The sequence below is a fragment of the Salarias fasciatus genome, assembly GCF_902148845.1.
Source record: "Salarias fasciatus chromosome 7 unlocalized genomic scaffold, fSalaFa1.1 super_scaffold_4, whole genome shotgun sequence".
Lineage (NCBI taxonomy): Eukaryota > Metazoa > Chordata > Actinopteri > Blenniiformes > Blenniidae > Salarias > Salarias fasciatus.
In genome coordinates, this window is record NW_021941229.1 from 20,939,909 (window position 1) to 20,963,770 (window position 23,862).

General features: G+C 41.6%; 2 protein-coding genes across 3 annotated transcripts; one reads left to right on the forward strand and one right to left on the reverse strand.

Moving 5' to 3' along the window:
* Positions 1–1,543: 1,543 nt before the first annotated feature.
* On the reverse strand, positions 1,544–5,202 carry fbp1b (fructose-1,6-bisphosphatase 1b). 2 transcript variants are annotated; one of them, XM_030085165.1, is made up of 9 exons: positions 5,090–5,202; positions 4,153–4,354; positions 3,402–3,564; positions 3,221–3,313; positions 2,574–2,714; positions 2,340–2,477; positions 2,069–2,188; positions 1,787–1,976; positions 1,544–1,695 (listed from the first exon to the last, which is right to left on the reverse strand). In XM_030085165.1, exons 2-8 carry the CDS (start codon positions 4,320–4,322, stop codon positions 1,788–1,790), a joined length of 1,014 nt encoding a protein of 337 aa, XP_029941025.1. In that variant the 5' UTR covers positions 4,323–4,354; positions 5,090–5,202; the 3' UTR covers positions 1,544–1,695; position 1,787. The 2 variants fall into 2 exon arrangements, with proteins under 2 accessions (XP_029941025.1, XP_029941024.1); XM_030085164.1 differs by lacking the exon at positions 5,090–5,202 and having other exon boundaries at positions 4,153–4,372.
* Positions 5,203–10,681: 5,479 nt separating this feature from the next.
* Positions 10,682–22,122, forward strand: LOC115383464 (KN motif and ankyrin repeat domain-containing protein 1-like). Its single transcript, XM_030085655.1, has 11 exons — positions 10,682–10,718; positions 11,641–14,109; positions 14,860–15,003; positions 15,792–15,900; positions 16,146–16,301; positions 16,395–16,482; positions 17,110–17,329; positions 18,786–18,928; positions 20,123–20,323; positions 21,522–21,620; positions 21,724–22,122. Exons 1-11 carry the CDS (start codon positions 10,682–10,684, stop codon positions 21,784–21,786), a joined length of 3,729 nt encoding a protein of 1,242 aa, XP_029941515.1. The 3' UTR covers positions 21,787–22,122.
* The last annotated feature ends 1,740 nt before the right edge of the window (positions 22,123–23,862 follow it).

Below are 23,862 nucleotides of genomic sequence, written 5' to 3' on the forward strand. Positions count from 1 at the left end.
CCAGTTGTTAATGGGCATAATGAAACTGAGAAAAAAAAAAAAAGAAAAAAAAACTGAAAAAAGATGCAATTTTAGATGTTGTGTCGATATGGTGGAGATGATGCGGGGCCATTTAGGAAATTTGCTGATTAACTATCTTGTGATTAATTAAGGAAAGAAGGCAAAACACATTAATCTAAAGCATGGTCCTTGCTTTAGATTAATGCTTCCTTCACGCTACACGTCTTCGTCTCACTCCAACCGGTTGTGTTTGTTTGAAGGACCACTTCATAACGCTGTTCACCAGAGTCACTGTCGTTCAGGGCTGTTTGGGTCCAACGGCAACAAAAAGTGTTTCAAATGTCAATTGGATTCCTTTAATTTCTATAAATGGTACATAAATATAGTTGTAAAAAAATGTGTGTTTGAATAGAATAATCAATAGATCCACATTTGTTGTTGTCTTGATTCATTCTCAATAATTTCAAAGCAAAAAAAAGTTTGACAAAAGGCCAGAAAGATAAAAGTGAACAATATATATCTTGTAATATGGAAAACATTAATTTGGAAGATGGTTTTCTTAAAAATAAATAAAGCTATATTCTGGAAAAAGATGATTGTTTTGTGTGTTTTATGCATACTGCATGTACGCACACTGGTTTGTCAGCAGACTTTGTCCACAGAGTGAGTTTTTTTAGCCAAACTCTAGGATCTTTTTTTATTTAAATGGACCAATTTTGCAGTTATTTAAATGTCATGGGAAACAATGATGTCCTTTTCTTAGTTTTTTTTTTTTTTCCTAACATCTGTGCTTCTGTCCTGAAATGCTCTGGTGTCAATAAAATGAGTTTTATAATCAGCTTTATAGGCAGCATTGTTCAGAAAAATGGTTTCTATTGTTCAGATACATTTGGCTTATTGTGTGTATTCCCGGAGAGAAAAGTAAAAACTACATCAACAATGTGCAACAGCAGATGGTTTATAATACAGAGCAAATTTTGGATTCTTTTTTCAAGTAAAAATGTGTAAACATCATTCTTTCATTTCAGTCTGTAATTTTCTTTTGAATTGTCTGAAATAGTAATTGCTCCTTTGCATGTGGTTCCCTCACTATTGCCTAAATGTCTCACTATTATGTGAAAAAAAAATTGTGTTTTTTTTCCTTCAAGCAGATGTTAGATGAAGCTGAATGTTACATGCAGACACATAAAAAAACAGCAATGATGAAAATATGTGACATTACACGAGCTGCGTTTTGGTAGCAAAGTGCTTCCAATATGATGTTTGGTATGTGGGGAATATGAATCAGCTGGCATGAATGTGATACAAACACATTCATTTTTGCAGCAAATTGGCCATAACCGGTAAAAGATTATGTTCTACTTGTAAATTGTTGGGTTTGTCATGAGCGAAAACACAGACTTTTCCCTTTGTGAAAGAAAAGTCAACCGTCAACATCCAAATCGGACTCGGAGAACCAGAATTAACAGAAACAATTCCATCTTTGTGTTTGTGTTTATTTATAAAATACAGAATGACTCTCACCACGCACAGAGCTGCGAGGTGAAATGAGCTCAGTGTGAAGCAGAGTCAGTGGCTTCGGCGAAGCTCTTCGTTCCTTCTTCAGTGCAACAGAGGGAATGAACGAAAAGCACCTTGAATGTCCGCACACAGCCTCTCGTTTAAGTTACTACCAGAACAAACCTGGTGATGACACTGAAAAACGGAGAGAAAGTCAGTATTTGGATGCATCTCACTGGACGAGGTGCAGGCTAAAGTCTTCTTTTGCACATTCTTAGTACAGCACCTCATTTATTATGCTTCTTGTAGATGGAAATGTACTCCTGCACGTCATCGGGAGAGCCCAGGACCACGGGGACCCTCTGGTGGATGGCGGTGGGCTGGATGTCCAGGACGGCGACGGATCCGGTGGTGGCCATGCCTCCGGCCTGCTCCATGATGTAGGCCATGGGGTTGCACTCATAGAGCAGCCTCAGCTGGCGAACAGGAAGCGAGAGACAATCAGCACAATGCATTAATGTCCGACGCCCGCATTTTCAAACGTACGGCTGAAGCTCCGCCCACTCACCTTGCCCTTCGGACTTTTCACATTAGCGGGGTATAAAAAGATTCCTCCATACACCAACGTACGGTGAACATCGGCCACCATAGAGCCAACGTAGCGACTGCCGTAAGGAGCGGAATTGTCCTGAAACAAGCCCAAAATGCTTTGCTCTCACGGCGTTGTGAATGATGGAGTGGCGTGTTAACTGAACTGAACTGAACTGCACAAAAATGACCCAAAGGATGGATGGATGACTGGTGAAGTGACCCTTTGACCTTTCATTTAATGGCTCTACCTCTGGGAATTTCTTCTTCTGCAGGTACTCCGTCACATCTGGATAGAACTGCTGTGCGTATCCTTCGTTCAGACTGTAGATCTTCCCCTTTTTCTTAATCTTCACGTTACGATCCACCAAGATGAACTCGCCGATGGACTGAGAGAAGGCACAGAAGCACTCGGACGTTATGAGCAGGAATGAAATGCTGGAATTCTAGAACGCTTCACATTGTGTTTATGGTAAATCTCTCACGGGGTCGAGCATGAAGCAGTTGACTCCCTGGCCGGTGGAGAGGACCATCATGGTGGCGCTGCCGTACAGGGCATAGCCGGCCGCCACGATGTTTCTCCCAGGCTGCAGCGCGTCGTTCTCACATGGCTCCCCATCTGTGGTCTGCGACGTGCATCAGGAGAAGCAATTGCGAGAACCAATGAGATGTGGCATACAGTTAGAAAAACACCGGCGGTTTTATTTAGGCCCGAGTCCAATGTGAGCAGCTTTTCTCTCAGTGTTTGCAGCACATCATCGTTCAGCACAATTTCTTCAGTATGTCAGCAAAGAAACCGCACAACCATTTCAAATTTTCCTGGCTTTTTTTTTTTTTTTTTTTCACAAAAAACTTTGCATAGAGATTCATCATACTTGAATACTCATTTAATATGCCAACGCTGTCCTGAACAAATATATCAGTATCAGAGTCAATTCATAAGGATTCAGAAGATTGTCAAAGTTAAACATTTTGTTCTTTATGAACAGTTTGATGTAGTTATTTCAGTCTGAACTGTCCACAGAGCGATCTCTATAGATGTGCAGCTTTTATGGCTAAAAACATAAACTCACTGGTCGCTGCTGCGGCTTGAATAGCCTCGTAGATTCATTCTGCATGCATTATCACTGACCTTTCTGTAGACAGCAAAGATTGTTCCAATGGAGACCAGACAGTCGATGTTGGAGGAGCCATCCAGAGGATCGAAGCACACAATGTATTTTCCCTGTTGGTCAAGAAATATTTTTTTTTTTGACGATGCAAATTCAAAACAACACATGCAGGCATTTCTGCATGCGTGCAGATGCTCGTACCCTCTTGTCTGGCTCCACAATGATGGCTTTCTCGTCTTCCTCCGACACCAGCACGCAGGAGGTGAAGGAGGACTTGATCATGTTGATGACCAGGTCGTTGGAGAGGACGTCCAGCTTCTTCACCTGGTCCCCCGTCACATTGGTGCTTCCAGCGATGCCATATCTGTGGAAAGAGGTGCAGTTTGAAAAGGTAAATAACAACGATAATCCACAAAGAAATGTCTGCACCAGGTCTGAAAGTCAACGATCTTCTTGATCTTTGACCTCAGGGATTGTGCACATGTGCAGACTTGACCATTAGCTTATAGCTCACAGATTCCTGTCCCAGACTGCAGAGGATTCAAACTCGTATCAGTTCTGGTGTATGAAATACACATTTTTGATAAAATCCACACTTTTGGAAAAAAAGAATACTGTAACTTCAATATAAAAATGTTTCAATTATTACAAATATTTCATTTGGTACAGAATAGAATGAAATGTCCCAACAGGAGAAAAAAAAAAAACTTGCTCTACAAGTTGTAAGTTTGACACCCATCCCATCCTGCCATACTGTGAGACAACAGCAAAAGTGAACGATCTGCATTCCTTTTAAGTATTTTAAGCACATCTGTTAGCTTATTGTGAATGATTGACAGCGACTTCACCTGAAAACCAACGAGACACTAATCCACCAAACAAAAGTGACATTCAGGTACGTGCACAACACTAAATTTCTGCTTTATTCGCGAAGGAAAGTTCAGGTACTCACAGGTTTGCAATCCCAGCCTTCCTGACAGCGGTGGAAATGGCTTTGACAGCTGTGCAGATGGAGTTGAGCAGCGTTGTCAGCTCACCTGTGCCCTGGGCCTTTCTGCCCTCTTCCAGAACAAACCTGGTGAGGGTCAGCACGTTGGTGTCAAAAGCTCCTTTGTCGGACATGTTGCTGTCAGGCCTGGGACCGGGACTGGGACCTAATGTGAGACAGGTTAGTGTTTCTCCAAAGTTAAAAAGTGAACTCCAGAGCAGAGATGGGGGGGGAAGCGACGGGGGAGTGCCTCCCTCCTGACCAATCACAGCTCTCCTTTCACACACACAGAGGTGGGTTTGATCGCCTCTGTGACTGAGGGTTTAAAAGAGCAAAGTTCAAAGATAGTGAGCATTTTTGTTGAAAAGTGAGAAAACGCCTGATTCGCTTGAGTTTATTTCACTAGTTCGCAGACCTGGCAGAGGTTATATAAGCTCCAGGAAGCATTTTTGAATGAGCATGTTTTTGAATTAGCCCCAACACAGCTGGTTTTTGTTTCATGATCTTCAATAAAAAAAAAAAAAAAAAACCTTGAACAGAAACTTTTTAAACTGTAGTTCATTCCTTATTTCCCTGACAGTATCAACAAACACTACTTGAGCTGGTTGCATGACTTCTTCTTCTATTTAACCGGTTACCTTGAGCCATTTTGATTGTTTAGTTTAAACTGAACAGTTTATTGCATTTTCTTTGCCAGTCTAACATTTATCAGGCCAAAATTTACACACGTTGGAGAGCAAGCACGGAAATCAGTTTCCGAGAGAAAAACAACTCCGGTCCATATATGACCGCCTCAGCACATTTCGCGATCTGCTCAGCCCGCGTCGACACGCTTCCTCTGCATGATCCCCAAGAAGTGTAAAGGTCAAGTCGGCGCTGTCTGTCCCGGTCTATACTCTACCTGATGTCTTCAGTTCTACATGTGGTGATAAAGACGTACGAGCAAGACGACAACCAAACAGGACGCGGTGGAACAAACTGTGTGTCCCAGCATGCAGAGAATTAGTTTATGAGGATCTCTGAGCCACAAATGTATCGTGGTCGGTATCTTCCTGTGGCTCATTGAGTCACTTACATCATAAAACTTGCGCAAAACGAGTCACGGATGTGTTTCACAACAAAGATGAACTTTGAACCCAGCGAGAGAGCAGTGAGAGTAATGACTAACACAGAGAGCAGCAGTATGGACATGAACATACACCGTATGCATGATGCTTTGGGTAAAAATAAACAGAAGCATGATACTGTTCAAGCAATGGTTTTCATTTAGCATCAAAACCGTATATTTGAGGTTAATTTGTGTCAATGCGTCAACGTGACTGTTTGTGTGTGTCTTTCTGAGTTTGTCCTGTGATGGACTGATGACCTTTGCAGGGTGTATCCCGCCTTCATTCACAGTCAGTAGAACTCAAACTGCAAACCAGGACTTAGTTCCATCTATACTTACAGTCCAGTTTCATCTCAGCTGGGCTGGAACAGTTGGAAAAAGCAATATAAAGAGCAGCAGGGAGCCCAGTAACCTATAAACAGTTATAAGTCGAAATTCTTTCTCTTGAATTTAGAAGAATGAAGTACAATAAAAAAAACAAAAATACTCTCTTTGCCTCCTTTTCCCTAAAAACTCACTAAATATAAACCAGTTGGGAACATTAAGGGTCACTTCTATTAAAAAATATTCAATTAATTTTCTCTTCTTAAATATTACCTTGTGTAGTACAATGCAGTAATGCAGTAATGTTTTACACATCTGCTAAAACTTCTCAGGTATTTACAGAAGTATGCACTCGCAGAATGCATGTTCACATGCATATGTTTTTTTTTTTTTAATTGTAGGGCATTAATGCTGAATACTATGATACTGGTCAGCACTGATTTTATTGTTATATATTTTGAGTTTACAAAGTCTTTCTGAAAAAAAACTTGGAAAGTCCGTAAAAATGTTCTTTGCTGTACCAAAAGAGCACCACACTAAAACACTTCAGATAATGCATTTCCACACTATGTCCACATGATGTCGCTGTGTAGCTTACACGTGCTCAAAAAGAATGAACAGCTTAAATTCATTCAAATTATCATTACTGGCAAATCTGCAGAAACAGTTCTGATGAATCATTTTCTGGAAACAATATGAGACACTTTGATTAAGTCTTATCTTTCAACAATTTCAAAACAGACCCGGGAGACAAACTGAAAGATGTAGAGTGATCAGTTTCATTTTTCACATCTAATTAATTTGAGGGTGAAGTTGCAGCTGTGTCGACCGCGTGCAGCCAGAGCAGACGGAACATGTGGACTGACTTTTTTGGAATAATTCATCACTTCTGAAAGCAGGAGCTTCAGAGTCAAGAAAGACGAAGATGATGAGGAGATTGTGTGGTGTAATCGAGTAAATAGAAGAAAAGACTTCATCAATATTTCACTTCGCATCACCTGACTGACTCCCAGCAGCGCCTGTCCGGCAGGTTGACGGTGGTCTGCGCATGCGCGGTGTGCGTCCTACGCTTGTACGGGATGACAACTTCTTATAAAAACAGCCAGAAAACAATTAGAAGAGGAGAAGACGTTCTGCTTGAATTAGTGTTTGGAAAATTAGGCATTTTACTATTTTAAACTGAAACGACACCGTGAGACTTTTTTTTTTTTTTTTTAACTTGGAAACCAGCTCAGCATGTAAGTCCTGACATCCCTTTCTGCAGAACTGAGCGTCTCCTCACAGGCGGTGCAATCTGACAGGTGAGTTTTTGTGCACTTTAAAAGAGAAAGATCTGAGCCATCTGAGCGCATTTAATGCAAGAAACGCCACGTCTTTAACTTATATCTTGCAGCTTTATTCTCCTCAGTGTGACCACTAGGCGTCAGACTTGAGCAACACTGTGACTCCTGTTTGTCAGAGCAGGCTTGTTTCTCTGGAAGAACTGATGGGCTTCAAGGTGTGAAAAGAAAAGTGTGAACACCGTGAAGTGAACTCTGTCACACAAGCTGAATTCACAAGTCTTAACCAATCAGTGAAACTTTTTTTTATATATATATAGCACCACTCCTGCAGTGGAAGCAGAGCAAAACAAGGAATGACAAGATAATGAATTTGAAAAATGCGTTTAAAAATGTGCACTGGATTGGAAAATCCTTTAGGAAGACAGACAGCCAAGCACGATATTAGAATTAAAAAAAAAAAAAGAACAAAAGAATGAAACTGAATTTATAAACTGGTTAGAATAGAGCAAAGCCAAGAAAAATGTGGTATGTTTTTGGACTGCGAGGAAACTGGTGGTAGAGAACTGAGTGGAGAAACCCTTGTATGAAGAACATGTTAGCAGCTCTCAACTCATCACAACGATGTTTTGTGTTCAGGTTGACAGAGTTGACCATAAATGTTTATTGTTTGTTATTAATTTCACCTACTCTGCGGTGTAACATGACTTCAATTTTTTGTATTTTTTGGGTAAATGTCATCAGATCACTCTGAGTGCAGATTTGCCATATTAGACACTGCATGTGTCTCCTTCTGAGCATGTTCTGAGTACCAGTAAAAAAATGTGGAAAAATGTATGTGGATCCAAGGATATCCTGCCTTTTGTTGCCATTCTTACAGATTTACTTTCATGTTTGTGATCCATCATCTGTTGAGCTGGCTGACTGCCACCTTAATATTACCCTGCACACTTTGACTAAGCATTAAATTAATTTCCCGTCCTTGCAGTAAAGAGCAGAGCAGCTGATGTGAGCATGATGTCCTCAAGCAGGTATAAGGGATCATTTTACACCATATGAAGTGCTTTTCTCTAACAAATCAACTTCAGTTTCATCATGTCTTGATCGCTCAGTGTAAGGGGCTTTTTTCTTAAAGGAAGCAGATGCTTTCTGAATCTTCATCTCTTCATTGTAGACATTTCTTTAACCTCACTGAGCGCTCCGCACTCAGCCAATTTGACTTTGAGTTAGTTGACTTTGAAAAGAACTTGGCTGGCCATCCCCTCTAATAAGAGTGGCCCGAGAACTAAATCATCTCTGTTTGTGGGCAATCTGACTCCCGGTGGACTGGTGGTGAATAATCATAAGTCTTTGAGAGGACTTTGGATCCACTTTCAGCGCGATGCAAAATGATCGTTTTTGATTGAAGGTCCTTGGATGCCTCTTTTTGAGAAGTGTGCTACAAATCAGTAGGTCACTTGTAAAGACAAAAAGAAAAAAGATTTTTAAACAATTCAAATTAACTGCTGCAGTTTAAAATCTCATCTCACTGATTGAACTTTAGATTTGAGAACTTCCAACTCCACTTGGCTCCTGATTGAGTTATTATCTTAAGGTTGACTTACTTTTTCCAGCGGCACTGTATATATTTAAAGAGATATCAGAGATTTGTGGCTAAGTACATTAAAACTGTCTGTGTGTGTAACTTGGGTGCAGAAAGATCACATATGACCCATGAATGCTCACAATAAAGCAATTTCTATTAGTTCAGGGGTATTTTCTTGCCACTACATGCATTTATACAACATTAAGGTCTAAGTTTGTATTAACAGAATATAAAGGAGGATAATAGGAAGGAGTTCAAGAGTTCAGAATTGAAAGGTAAACAAATGCCTAAATGCTTCAGAATCTAGGAGAGGGCACATTAACTGCACAAGATAGTTATTCTGTCTTATTCTAAATTATAAGGCGGTGATTCCCTATGTTTGAAAAGCATTGCAGTCTGGCTGTGTGAGTTCATATTAACTAATAATGGAACATTTTTGGGCTTCAGTTTTATTATTGATCTTGGCATTATAACAGAAACTATACACAGATACATATTTGTGTCAAAGAATTATGAAACCTGATCATAAAAGGTGATACAATTCTGTGTTACTCGTCCTACATTCATTCAGTTTTGCCTTGAAGTTGGTTTTCCAAAGGGAGGTGCGTCTTCTAACCTCAAACTAGAAGCTTGCTTCAGCGTGTGAAGCAGACGTCAACACAACACTGTAACATACTGTAGGTTGCAGGGTTGATTGGAGGGAATTGTTGGAGGAAGAAATGTGGATCTTTCATAAATATTGCCAAGTTTTTTCTTGATTTCTGGGATGGATGCAGGTAAATTACTGATCCTTGATTGGTGTTTTCTGTTTAGTACAGTGGCATGTGAATGTGTTTAGTGTTCCACGAATATAGATCAGACTTTTATAAACTTCCCTAGAAACAATCCTAGTCTTGTATTTCACTCATGATTTTAGATTTTAGAGTTAGTTGGACGCCAGAAGATTCTATGATTTGTTTTCAGTGGTCCTTGGACATTTGGCTTTTATGTTTCCTTTGGTCTGATAACTGGATTTGAATGTTTGTCCTCCAAATGTTTTTTTTTTTTGTTTTTTTTTCTGAGTTCATCTGAGAGCAGCTGAAGTGGTGCTTTGGGCCGCCGTGGCGACTCTGAAGACAATTCCGTAAACATTTTGGATTTATTCCCTGAGGCTGGATGCCATGTCAACTTGTTCACACAGGCTTCAGATGAAAACAAGTGTCTTTAGACATCAGTGGAGAGATGCAGCGATGCATGGATTTGCCATGCACCATTGCATACATTAACCAATCGACTGGTTTATAATCGATTAAAAAAAATGTCTTCAAATATCTGGTATTCATGAATTTCAAGCCAAGGTACATGCAATTTTCAACATTTTTTTCTTGCTTGTTTATTCAAATCATCCACAGGTGTATACATGCATGCAACATGTATTCCTAAACTTTTGACACTGGTGCAGGAGAAACAGAAGAACTCCACAGAAAATCCCTGCCAGCAGGTTCGAACTATAGTGAAATTAATTCTGTGCAGCAACTTTACTAACCACTGTTTCACATGCAGTGTACCTGCAAACCAGATACTTTGGGGGAACTTCTTTTTGCTGTTATGTCAGCATTTTCCAGAAAAGTGATATTTTTGAGATGTTTTCTGTATTTAAACTGTGGACTTTGATTCCGTCAATGAACCATACAGAACTCTATAAAGAATAAGAAAGGTATGCAGAAAATGCTTTTTTGAGCTCAATGTCAATTCTTTGATCCCCATTATTTATTTATTTTTCATAACATGCTTTTAGGTAGTTGACTTTCTATCGAATGACAAAAAATACAATTGCACAAGTGTTCTGTGAAGAAAGGTGGCCTCCAGAAAGCATGCTGCAGACAAAAGGTGCTTACTGATGAGAACGTGATACAGCATAGCATCGAGGTGAGTCACTCTGTTGTGCCCTCAGCTTTTCGCTCTCTGTACTTTTGCAGAATTAACCATAATGTGTCACGGCCCGGTATTGCATTTCCTTTATGCAAGCAGTGTAATGTTAGCTGCTATTGACTGGCTGGATACGTGCTGCGGAAGAGATGTGGGAGGCAGCAAAGGGCGACCAACGAAGATGTGAAGTTAATTTACACTGCTTTCTTTTTCCTTTTTGCAGATCAAGATTTTTATTTTTTTTTTGTGGAAATAAAGCTGCATTTGTGGTACTTTCCGGACACATTCATGGCTCATGGCAGCTACATCATGAGAAACCTGTCAGGTAACCGTTATTTCTGTCATACTAGCAACTTTTTAATGCGCATGTCATTTCTATGGCTTTCTGCAAGTCGTTCACAAATTGTATTTAGGCTTTTAGTTTATTGAAGTGAATGTTGTCAAATAAAATAGGCTTTTTTTTTCAGCGTGGGTTACTTTCGATGAATTACAATTACATTATTTGAAGCATCTGCTCGGCTTTTTCTTGTGCTTATCCACGGGGCTTAAATGCTTGGGAGATGTCTGTGGTTCGGACAGGCTGCCAGGAGAATGGTTGGCCATTTTCGAGGGAGAGTTGCGCAGTAATTATAGAGTAGACTCAGTCTATGTAGAGACACATACCATTTGAAGAGTACTGAAAACAGTGTCTACAATATTGGTGAGTCCTCCTCTGCCTCTCCTCCTCTTGAGAGACCGACTCTGAGAGATTAAAGTCAGAAACGCTTTGAGGAGATTCAAGTAGAAAACGGTCTCTGATGAGCATTTACTGAGGTAAGTCCAGACGATGAATAATTTTAGAGCCAGAAGGTTTATGAACTGGAGCAGGATGAAGCTGTGGAGTTTGTATATTCAGCATGTTTTTTTTGTAATAAAGCCCCAAGATCTCTTTTTTGATTTCAAATATTCGTGTTTTGTTGTGGTTTTATAGTTCAGTTAATACTTTTGAAGGATTTCAGGAAACATCTTACAGCAAAAAATGTTTTCAGGGGTTTAAATGATTGAAAACAATCTCAATGGTTGCATTTTGAATATTTTAAGTACTGTACCCTTTTAAGTACCCTTTGAATTTGAAATCGAAACATTAAACATGTAAAGACGCTCACAAGTTCTTACACTATGTTTTGTATTTCCAGCTTTTCGACCAAGTGCTTATTTTTTTTAAGACTCTTTATCTACAAGCCTGTTCCCCTGTTTTAATGCGACAGGTCAAACTACCGAGGACTGCGTCCCGAACTTTGGGGGGATTGACTTCAGTTATCTGCCAGACGTGGACCACCTCAAGTGTGCGGACGGTTTCCAAAACTGTGCCACCATTAAGCGACTAAGCCTCAGGAGGAGGCCCAGAGTGGCCGCCAACAATGCAGAGAAATCACAGAGCGGCATGTCGTCGAGCCAGTGGTATTCTGCAGAGTCCTTATCGTCTGTCAGTGACGATACGAGACTGCTCGGCATGTCTTCCACAGCGAGAGGTCGACCTCCTCTGCCTCCGCCACACACTAACCTATTGGAAAACAAACCCTCCAGGACTGAAGTTCAACCAACCGCTCAAGTCGTCTCTGAGTTAAAGCCACAGCCTGCTGCCAGATCACTCGCCTCGCAAAGACAAAGCCCCGTGATGGAAAATACCTGTGCAGAGACCAGCAAGCAGTCGACCCAGGAAGCGACCGGTCAGCCACCTCAGCCGTTCCCCCGTCGCCGACTGGCCAGCTTTGGAGGCGTGAGCTCCCCCGGGTCGCTCTCCCCTTTCACTGGCTTGGGGGCGTATAATCACAACAACAATGGGAACAAACCTGCCGGTACGGGATCTGACATGCACCTCTATCTGAGCAGCCGAGGCAGCACAGGCTGCCTGAGGCTGAGTCCGCAGAGCTCTGGCCGGAGCACTCCCGTCGCGAGTCCCGGCCCCACGCACCTGCAGCACGTCCGCGACCAGATGGTCGTAGCCCTGCAAAGGCTGAAAGAGCTGGAGGAGCAGGTGAAGCTCATCCCCGTCCTGCAGGTGAAAATCTCAGTTCTTCAGGAAGAGAAAAGGCAAATGGCTTCTCAGCTCAGGAACCAAAGTGGCAATGATTGTTCAAATGAGATGGTTTGGAAAAGAGCGTGTGGCGCGGAAGGGAGTGAAACTGAAGATGAAAATGACGACGCCGACTTCAGGCAACTGACCGAGGAGATGCGAGCGTGGGAACGAGCCATGAAAGGCGGGCATTTAGTGGCAATGCATGGAAAAAATCAGTGTCCCAACTCTGACAAAGCTGTTAAGTCAGTTGCAGTTGGAATGGACAAAGAAATGTGTGAACCTCTCAAAGAAAACAAATATGTAAATACTGATCAGGCAGAGATGCGGTCCATTGCTACGGAAGTCTCTGAGGTCAATCTCGGGATTCACAGCGATCAGGAAACCGAGCTTGAGCTCCAACAGCTGATAAACGCCGCCTTGAAGGAGAGAATTTGTTACTTGGAAGCAGAATTAAAAGAATCAGCTCTCCAGACGGAGTTGATCCGCCTGAAACTGGAGCTACAGGCAGCAGGAGCTAGAAACCGGGTTGATAAGGCCTGCTTGGCCAGGCCGTCCACCGCAAGCGTCGGTACGGAGGCAGGACCTCACACCACGAGTCAGGGAGTGGGCCACCACACAGAGCTCCGAGACGCCTGCACAGGTGAAGCCACAGAGCTGAGGACTGTGGGAGTATCCTGTGAACCCGCGGTGACAAGTGTTTCCACCGGGCCAGATGTCCCGATGAACCGATGGGAGGTCAGAGAGCGAGTGGAGACCCGGGACAAGGCAGCGGGGAGCCGTGTTTTTACAAGCACACAAGCGGTTGGGACAGAGGTGAGAGTCTGCGACGCAGGAAGCAACACAGAGGAGCCAGTGAAGCAGCTGATGCCTCAGAAGGAAAAGTCAAAGGGTCACACAGTGGCTTGTGGGGATTGTTCAGTTAATGTGATCATCAGTGAAGCCAAAGAAATGACTTCTCAAGGTACGTCCACAGATCCAGTCAGAGGGGTTGATCTGGGAATCATGGCGTCACCCCAGACGGCTTCACAGCGGACCAACACCTCGTCCAGTTCGGTGTCTCGCTTTACCAACACCAGCCATGCTTTCTGCGCCGATTCCAGCACCAATACACTCCTCAGCACCCAAGACAAGCACACCAACACCACGCACACTCTCACTCGAACAGTTTCTGTCGGCAGCGGGGTCGAAGGCATCAGATGCGCCACGGAGACCCGTTCAGTTGGTGTGGGTGCAAATCTGGGGGAAAGCATTTCAAAGCAAACACCGGAGACAGCCATGAAGGTAACCAGAGACACTGGAGTTGGTTTCACAAACATCAATGATAATTTCTTGGTTGGACTGAAGACTCGGAACATGGCCTCGGGACCGTCTCATCTTCCGGACCCCATCAAGACGAGGAGCGTCGGGGTGGGTGAGGGACGGATACGGGAGCTGTCGGCTTTGAGCAGCGCACCTGACCAGAAAACCCAGAAAACCACGCAGCTGCAGTGGGACCAGGAGCTGAACCATTACATCGAGAAGATGCAGTGGCTCCTCCGGGAGCACGGAGACCTCCTCACCGAGGACCGCACCGACGGCAGCAGCTCCCCGCTGGCCTGCAGCAAAGCTGCGACACAGGAGGAGGCTGAAATCCATCAGCTCAACGCTCAGCCAGCAGGTAACACAAGTCATGTTCAGTCACACCTGAGAGGTATTGATTAGAAGTCGACGTGATCAGAACACTATGTTAACATTTTTACTGAGGAGGCAGCATCTTGTTTCATTTGCATTCAATACTTGCTTTATTACTCACAGCATTTGCTCACTTGTAATGAACCAACTAATTAAAATATACCACCAGAGACACAGCCGGTCAAAAACTCCAACAACTCTAAAACCAAAATGAAAAAATCAAAAATGAAAAACTAGTAACAGTAATCAAATAGGTGACCTTTTATCTTTAAATGTTAGCCAGACAGAAATGCATCAGTAGTTTTTACACACATTTAAATTCCTTCAACTTTAAAGGATAGAAAATAAATTGAACTTATTACTTTCACGTTTCATCAACAACCTTTTTGAAGGATATTTCAAGATGTTCTGAATTTATCATCAACCAACAAACGTAAAACTTTATATTGATATTTGTAGCTTGACAAGCTGTAAAATAGGATAGTTGGATAAACCACCTTTTTCAGGCTTTCCTTCTTTTCTGAAGGAGCGTTGATTGTACAATTTGATTTAATTGATATTTAGAAATCTTAGTGTTAACCCACCTACAGTCAGCAGCAGCAAAAAAGAAAAAAAATTCATGCTTTTTCATAGTGAACTGAATGTAATTCTCATCTGCAAAACCACTTGCATACATTTCAAAAACTACTGTTTCTTTATTTTTTTCTTTATTTTTTTGTCCCTGCAGCCAGCGGAGACATTCAGGCTTCGTCTCCTCTTCCACTTGACTCTCCTCAGTGTGACAAATTGAGTCCAGGACACTGCCAACAGGCCGGCAATGAATCAGAAGTGAAAAGAATGATTAAGATGTTGGAAGAGCAGGCGTCCTCTGCTCTGCAAGGTAATCGCGCGCGTTTAAGCCGCTGTTCTGTAATTCCAAGCGATCATGTCCAGACTGCATCTCGCTGGGAGTGTTAGAATATTTTTAGCTTTAAAATATTTGACTTGGAGGCCACTCCCAAGGCCCGGTTTAAAGTTGTACTCTGGGTTCAGGGGGAAGTGGTTACCTCTGGCTTGGCAAGTGTCCCCTGAAGGATACACTCGCAATGTTTGGAATGACATCTGGTTTTGGATGGCGGCTCGGACCACATGGCAGTTTGTGGCTCCGGGTCTAAAACTGAAGCCGTCGTAGGAGGAACCAGCGTCAGAGACGGTTTTTTCGTCCTCAGATGAGAATGACAGATTTGGAGGAATGTCTAGTAGGTTTTCAACAAGTTTCTAAGTGTCAGACTTAACTAGAGTTAAACATAGCACAGGAATTAAGAAAATTGTGTTTGGAGGACTGTGGGTTTCTTGAAACAACGCTACTTCTGCAGATTTTAAATAGTACCTTGTTTGTAAGGAACATGCATTTGTGGGATGAGGAGCAAAGTGAAGAATGTGGATTTCGCCAATTAAAATTTTGCTAAATCTTCTCAGGAAACACAACAACAGCCGCAGCCGCCAGCCTGGAAGCACACTGCTGTCTTTGAACTCTGCAACCAGCTTTTGACGTAGTCGGCTAAAAGTTGTGATCTGCTGATCGTCCCACAAATGCATGTTTCTTACAGACGTGGCACGGTTGAAAAATGAAATGAACGAGTTCAGATTCCACAGTGTTAATGTAGTTGTGTGCGGGGTTGTTTTCAGACAGGTCAAATTATGCCGGAAAGCCTCGCACCGTTGTGAAGAAGCAGAACGGCGACCAGAGCTGCAGCAGCAACAGGAAAAACCTGAAGTTTCTGAAAGTGACGACAGGGTGGGTATGAAATGCCTCCAACATCTCAGGAAAGAAAGAAACAAACACACATGCTGGTCAAGCAGCTCACCCACCCCAGACATTAATAGTGAATGGCAAAGGGAAATATATTCATCAAATCACTAACTTTACTCCGATGTCACATATCGTGTCCCACAGCTTGACTCTTTGACTTGATAGAATGAGTGAGAAAGTTCTGATGTGCTGTACTCAAATGACTTAAATTCTTGCATTTGGCTTCTTAGATTGGACCCAGTTTCAAGTTATGAGCAAGAAGAAGTGAAAATAAGAGGAAGTAAAGCACAGAGGGAGACATCTCAAGACGGAATCCAAGCAAGAAAGGGAAAAGATGGCTCCCACAAGAGATTTAAAGGGTCTGTAAAGTTATATACACAACAGAGGTAATGTGGAAGGAATCAAAAATAGGGTTAAAGCCAGACTCCAGTTCGCCTCTACCATCTTGTAACCCATATTTTTTTTATTATTACTTGCAGGTACAAGTTAACTGAAAGGATGTTTTTTGCCTGTCAAGCCTTAAAGATGCACCTGAGTGATGACAACACTTTATCCAACAGGGAACTGGTATGTTTTGATCAATTTATCCAGCCTGCGAGTTTCTGTGTGGGCAGATGTGTGATCCTGGATATATGTGCACATTTAATAGTATGTCCCTTAACGGGTGTGGAGGGAAGTCTGTGCAGGGCGTGTTCAAGTATGTCATTTAAAAAAGAAATGACTTTGGCATTGGAGAGAAAAAGAGCTGGAATGTGTCGCTGTGGTCATTTTCTAGCTTTTTCTTTCTTTCTTTTTTTTTTTTTTTTTTTTTTTGCTGAATTGGAGCACAGTGGCTTTTCTGCAGGAAACAAACTTTCAAAACAAGACAAAACTCAGCAGGAGGATTAAAAACAGGAATATTTCAGAAAGGGAAATCAATCACATTGAAACTGGAAATACTGAGAAACATAATGGCAGGCGCCAAAGTCTTTTCTTATTTTTGAGCTTTTTTGCGTGATTATGCTGCTTTGTCTGCTTTCTTTCAGTCACATCACTACAATTACCCAATATTTCTATCTGTCCAACGTCAAAATTGCTGTTATTACTCAACTCCACCGATTTGGAAGACATTTATGAATGATTTTAAGAACATGTGCTTTATTTTTCCGATGTACTTTGTTGTTTTTTTGTTGTTGTTTTTTTTGTTCCTTGTAGCAGGACTGTCTCCACACGCTCCAGCAGGAGTGGTTCTCTGTGTCCAGTCACAAGTCAGCTTCCCCCGACACTGTGGAAGACTACTTATGCACGTTTCGGGCCATTTCACCCTCAGTATTGCAACATGTTGCTAATATGGCCGACAGCAATGGAAACACGGCTCTGCACTACAGCGTTTCACACTCCAACTTCGGTGTTGTCAAGAAGCTGCTGGATGCAGGTACATTAACATTCAGAGACAAAGCAGAAGATGTTGTGTATTACGGCTTTTTAAATCTTTTCAATTCCTTCTGGCTGTGAAGTTTTATTCAAATCTGCTGCTTCCACTTTGATGCGTCATTAAAAAGGAGGTTAATAACAAATAATCTGGCTGATGATCTTCGGCCTGCTGTGATTTAAAAGCTTCTGCATAGCTGTGTTTCACCACAGTCACCCAAGACAACGGCAAGGACACAGCTGAATAATTCAGCTGCACACGGACCAAATAAATGCTCTGGTTCAGGTTTTTCTCAGCAGTTTAATATGCTTCCCATCTGCCACTGGGGGGCAAAAAGGAGCATAGCTGATCAAGTGAAACTCTGCATCTTGCACAACAGATTGTGATCATTTATGAAAAAAAAACAACTGATCAAACCACAGCTTATTTACTAAAAGGGTGAAAATATTAGTACCTGTGTGCGTGAGTGTGTTTAAAAACAACATCACAAAAATGCGTGCACGTGTTCTTGGTTGTGATTACAGATATTGATCTGCTTTAATACTGATAGAACAGCTTCTATTCATGTTTTTTGATATTGGATCCAAATTGTTTAATTATTTCCAAAAAAAAATATTACTACAGATGAAGTGAGGGTGCACTTGAAGTTTCACAATGCGGCGTTTCGACCCTCTCACCAGCTCTGAATGGCTCGACATGGGTCAGAATGATCATTCAGAACCAGGCTTTTCAGAAACATTCCTCTATACAAATTGAAGAGGCGGCCACAGAATAGGTGTCCCGACGAAGGACGGCACCGTTGTCCCACACTTTATCCCAAAGCTTTGCGATTGCTTTCAAAAGACATAAAACCCAAATCTTCTATCCAAGGGAAGGTTGAATAGAAATATGCTAAAAAAAATAAATGAATAAATGTGACAAAAGCACAAGTATAAAACATTATTACTCCTCAAGGTCACATAATCATAATTAGATTAACTACAAGTAACACAGCAGCTACAAAACACCCATGAAATCTGAAATTAAAAAGTAACAAGAAATTGTGCACAATTTTACTTAAAATACATGTTTCTGAGAACTGAGATATCAGAGATATTCAAAACTGCAGCTGTGTAAATTTAGTGAAGCTCTTGTACGTTGTAGGGCTGCCAACTCTCACACATTTGACTCTAAACTCTAAACCTCTTTTTCCACAGCTGTGTTTTTGCTGAATGATAAAGTTTCCTGTGTATAACGCTAAGAGATGATTCCACTACTGTTGTGAATCCAGAAACTGCTGCAGTGTTTAGTTATGTCAACAGGTTTAATGAATGCAATTTATTTAGATTTTTTAATTTTTTAAATATTTATTATTATTTTTACATTGGGTTTTTGTGTTTTTGAAGAGTTTGCACATTAAAACTCTTGCTGTTTTGTTTTTCATATTCATGCTGCCACCGACGGACCTCCATCCCCGCAGAGGTGTGCAACGTGAATCAGCAGAACGCGGCGGGCTACACGCCCATCATGCTGGCGGCGCTCGCCGCCGTGGAAAATCCAGAGAACATGAGAGTGGTGGAGCAGCTTCTCTCCAAGGGAGATGTCAATGCCAAGGCCAGCCAGGTCAGGGTGAGGTTATGATGCTTTTCTTGCCAATTCTGGAAACTCAGGCAATCTACAGCACAGTGGGGCGGGAAAAAAAAAAAAAAAAAAGGTGTGAATGATTCTTTCAGGGTACAAATGAAAGTGACTTTTTCTGCCGTTGAAGTCTCTTCGCTTGCAAATCACTCCGCAAAAGTAGATGTTGTAAACTCATTTCATTACATGCTGTTTATTTATGCTCAACTTGTTGGGAGAGAAAGTTTTAAAAATGCACCCGAAAAGTACAGATATCTGAAAAATATGTTACTTTTCATTCCTGCTTAGTTGTAATTCACCATAGTGACTGATATCAGGGGTGTTTCCAGACACTTTGGGGTCCCTAGAAAGCCCCCCCTTCCCCCCTCCCCTGTGTTCTAGTGCAGAATCATGACTGAATCTTCCAGGTTGAAAGGCCGTCAGACGTCACGCCAGTGAAGTCAGTGTCAGTAATTTGAGCTTCTCCTGGCATGAGGGTGACCCGAAAGGGGTGATTATCCACTTTAAGGCTGAAAAGCTCGTTTCACCAAAATCTGCAGAGACAGGAAGAGCGAAGAGACGCGGTGAAATGCCGAGATTACCGTGCAGATCCACAAGCTTTTCACCGTCTGTGTAACTCAGCATGTCATTTGAACATGTGGAGACGTGGCTGAGGAAAGTGCAGGCTGGAACAAAGTAACACTACATTCTCTCACCGCTGTTTCATTGTTTTTCCGTCCTGCTTTTGCTTTGTTGTGCTTTATTTGTCTTCCTTTTTTGTGTCCCGCCTAAAGCCACAGTGTCAATCTTATTTGTCATTCAATCGATAAATTGCACATCAGTTTCAAGAGCATAAGTCTATCTATTATGTTAAAATGCATGCTTGCCTTCTGAGACATTTTACACTTGCAGGTGTCTTGTTATAACTCGAGGCTTTGAAGCGCTGCTTTCACACCGCATGAATATAAATACAGCTGCAAGAGAAAGTTAGTGATCCGTTTGCACAGTAAGTGGTTGTAAAATGGGATTTTTGAGTTGAAAGCATAGGAAAAGACTTAGTGGGGGATTTAATGACACATAAACAGTTATAAGATTTTTTTTCCTTGATTGTCCTCCATGAAGACACTCCTACTCTGCATTTAAAAAATGTTATAGGTCTCTTTTTTTTTTTTTTTGCACACCTCGCTGGCCACCGTCCAGGCCGGTCAGACGGCCCTGATGCTCGCCGTGAGCCACGGCAGGATGGACATGGTGCGGGCGCTCCTCACCCAGGGGGCGGAGGTCAACGTCCCGGACGACGAGGGCTCCACGGCGCTGATGTGCGCGTGCGAGCACGGCCACGCCGACATCGTGAAGCTGCTGCTGGCGCAGCCTCAGTGCGACGCCGCTCTGACTGACAGTGTATGTGAGGCTGCTGACCGCAGGATCTTTGTTTCTGGTGTTTTATTAGAAAAGCTGCACGACACTGGAAGAGGTCTGATCTGGCCCGTGGGATGACTTTGGAAGTGTGGAAAGAGACAAAATAAGGCATTGACTGGAATTTGTTTCGTTTTGAGTCTGATTACTTTACAGTGTTTTTAGTCAGAGTTCTGAACTTAACACAACACTGAGACCTGAGCCCAGAGATCAACGCTTATTTTATTGATGACGCAGCGGCAAAATCGAAGCCGCTCAGTGAGGACGAATTTCTAAATACACGTGTTGAATACTACAAAACACCAAAAAACAAACAATATTTGGACATTTCACAGTTTTGCACCAGGCGGCATGAGTGGAAAATAAAACTGGATTCACTTTTAATTGAGATTTTAAACTTGTTTCTTTTTGGTAATGACATTCTTTTTTCTTTTATTAGACTTCAGATGAACATTGAATAACTACAGAATGAAAAATTGCACAACTTTCTGCAACAGTAGAAATAATCTTAAAGTTTATATAAAGTCCTTCCTATCAGAAAGTCGTTGAAACAAACAGTCCTATAAATCAGTCTAACTTAAAATATACCACACAGCAAATAGTTGAGGTTTAGTAGTTTTAGATTAAAATATTTACAAATGTTTTCAAGAACATTGTCACCTCTAAGGTGAGCTCAAGCAGTTCCAGAGACTTCTCGACCTTTTCGCAAAAAAAGACAACATATGGCGTTGTCCAGAAATTCATATTTATAGTTTTGCTGTTTTGACCACTTGAGATCATATTTGGCCATATGTGGCCCTTTAATTAAAATAGGTCTGATTATACATATTGATATTCCTGCTGTATTTCTACATTTATACACCTCTCAGGGTTTTCATTTCCCATGTTTTAATGAGAGTTCAGTCATGTCACCACATCTTTATGAGCATGCAGTTCCCCAACAGGTTGTTAAAAACCTGCACAGGCCAAGTCAATGAAGAGCAGTTGCTCGCAGATGTTTTTAAACATGAAACCGAATATGCATTCATCCAAAGCAGCACAACTAGGACCAACATGTCGTCTTGACTTCATCTCTGCAGGAGCTTGAAGATTCAACACTTACACATCATTTTTGGAATGCTGTATTTTATAAATTATAAATATATTTAAGAACTTTTGTAATGATCCTTTCATGTGTGAACAGGACGGCAGCACGGCCCTGTCCATCGCATTAGAAGCGGGACATCACGACATCGCAGTGCTCCTTTATGCTCACGCCAACTTCTCCAGAGGACAGACGGGGGTACGTGGATTTACATTCTCACACCTACACTCACCCCGATTACATAGTCTGATGGTTTCAGGCGAGGATTTCATCTTTTCGTGACGTGTTTTTGTCCTGACAGGCAGCGGTGTCTCGTCAAAGCGGCAAGCTCCACTCCACAGGTGGAAGAGACATGAATGAATAAGACGGCACCCTAAAGACTGAATGAATGCTGCATGAATCTTATGAAATGAAATGGAAAAAAATGGTGGAATCAGTGAATTATGACTGTTGAAGGTCGAAGGTCACCTACTTTTTACCAGCTTAGCATGTTTATAATATGACACGACATCAAATGTACTGAAATTTCAGCATAATTTAAAATGCATGATATAGAAAGTCACTCACCAATATTTGCAATACATAATATATGTTTTATTTCTATATTTCTACTGACCTTATTATACATATTGTATCTATTACACAAATTAAATTTAAGTAAATATATCAAAATGGAATATTAAACAAACAGCTGTTTTACTCTGAGATTCTGTGACTTTGCATGTGTATGTCGTCTTGTTGCTCTCACCCCACTGCAAGAATGTTCCTGGTTCAAGTCTGGGTTTGGTGACCTTTTCAAATACAGTTTGCATGTTCTCCCCATGCACATGTCAGTTACCTTTATGTACTCCTTTTAGCTCCCACAGTGCAAAAACATGCATTTCCGTTTATGCTTTATGAATAAAGCATAAACTTATACATCCAAAGTTATTTCCCACGTGTAGACCACGTATCCACTGTGCCACCCAAAAGGCAAAAAAAGCATTTTGAAAAATATATCTGAATCCACAGTGTTTGAATCTTGTATCTTCAGTCTTTCTCCTCTGTTTAAAGACACAAACTTCATGACTCCCTCACTTCTCTTTACCTCTACCTCTGCAGAAATTACCCTCAGCAAGCTTCAATGTCCCAAATTGACTGTTACCTCTCTGAGAGTGTTTATTATTTATTATATAGATGACGATGCAGCGAGATATAAGGCTCCCTCCCACATGGCTTGTTTGCTTTGGACATTGCAGATATTAACCTTAATAACCTGGGAAATTCTTGGCTCTGCTGCTGTTTGCCCGGCCGAAAGCGAAACAAAAATTCAGCCTAGTCATAAATCATTTATCAAACACCCAGAACAAACTGTGCCCCACAGTTCTGGATGGTTAAATAAATATTCCTTGTGGGGGGCACTGGCCTGGGTGCAGCGTTTGTGAGGTGATAAACCAGCTCTTAAGTTGTCCTGAAAGTGAGAGACCATCTCATTTTAATCTCCCATAAGAGCACTTTTGGCAGTTGAGCATGTGATGAGCCATAAATTCAAAGATGTGCCTTTTTTTCTCATTTTTTAAAGTGCAAAGTCTTCTTTTTTTTTCCCCTATTCTGAACCTTTAAGGACCCACAATGTTGCAGCTGTTGATCACCATGAAATAGACTGGAAAGTCCAAATATTTGTCTCTGACATGAGCCTTTTATCAGGCAGTGAGCGGTTGAGGAGGCTTCCACGTTTCTGCTTGTTGACTCAGAACGAACCATGGAAAAGTTGAGAACAATTACAGAAAACAAATCAATCGCTCATACCACAAAACCCACTGCAGGGAAGCCAGAAGGGAGCTGCTCTCAGAGTCGGAGCAAAGACTGGGTAATTAGCCACAAATGCATATTTCTGAATAGTGAGCAAAAAGAAAAACACAAAGAGCAACTCAGAAGCCTGACCTGGACTTGAACCAGGGACTGTAAGGTGGGAGGGCTAACAACTGAAGCAACAAATCTTTCTTCCAATCATATTTTTTTCACCCAGAAGTTACAAAGTACGTCATTTTATTCAAAACCTTTGTAAACCGAAGGACATCTTTTTTTATTTTTACCTGATCCAGCTCGTGATAATGCAGCCCATGCTTTATTAGAATAAAAACATACTTTCGTCCTACATTCTACAAATATAAAGACTGTTTTCTCTGTTTTTACTTGTGACAGACTGGTGATCTGGGGTCCAGGGTGGTAGAAGATGCATGGATGGGTGAATTTGTGTTTCTTTACTGACTTTAAATTGGAACAATGTTCTAAAAAAAAGGAACTAACTCTTGAAAAGCCTTCATCAGCAACTTTTCATAAATTCAACAATAAAAGGGAGGTATTTTTACAAGAATGACATCAATATGCGATCCATTAGTCGTGTTGCATGGGTGGAGAATCTTTATTTATTTAGCAAAAAGCACATTTTTCAGGATAT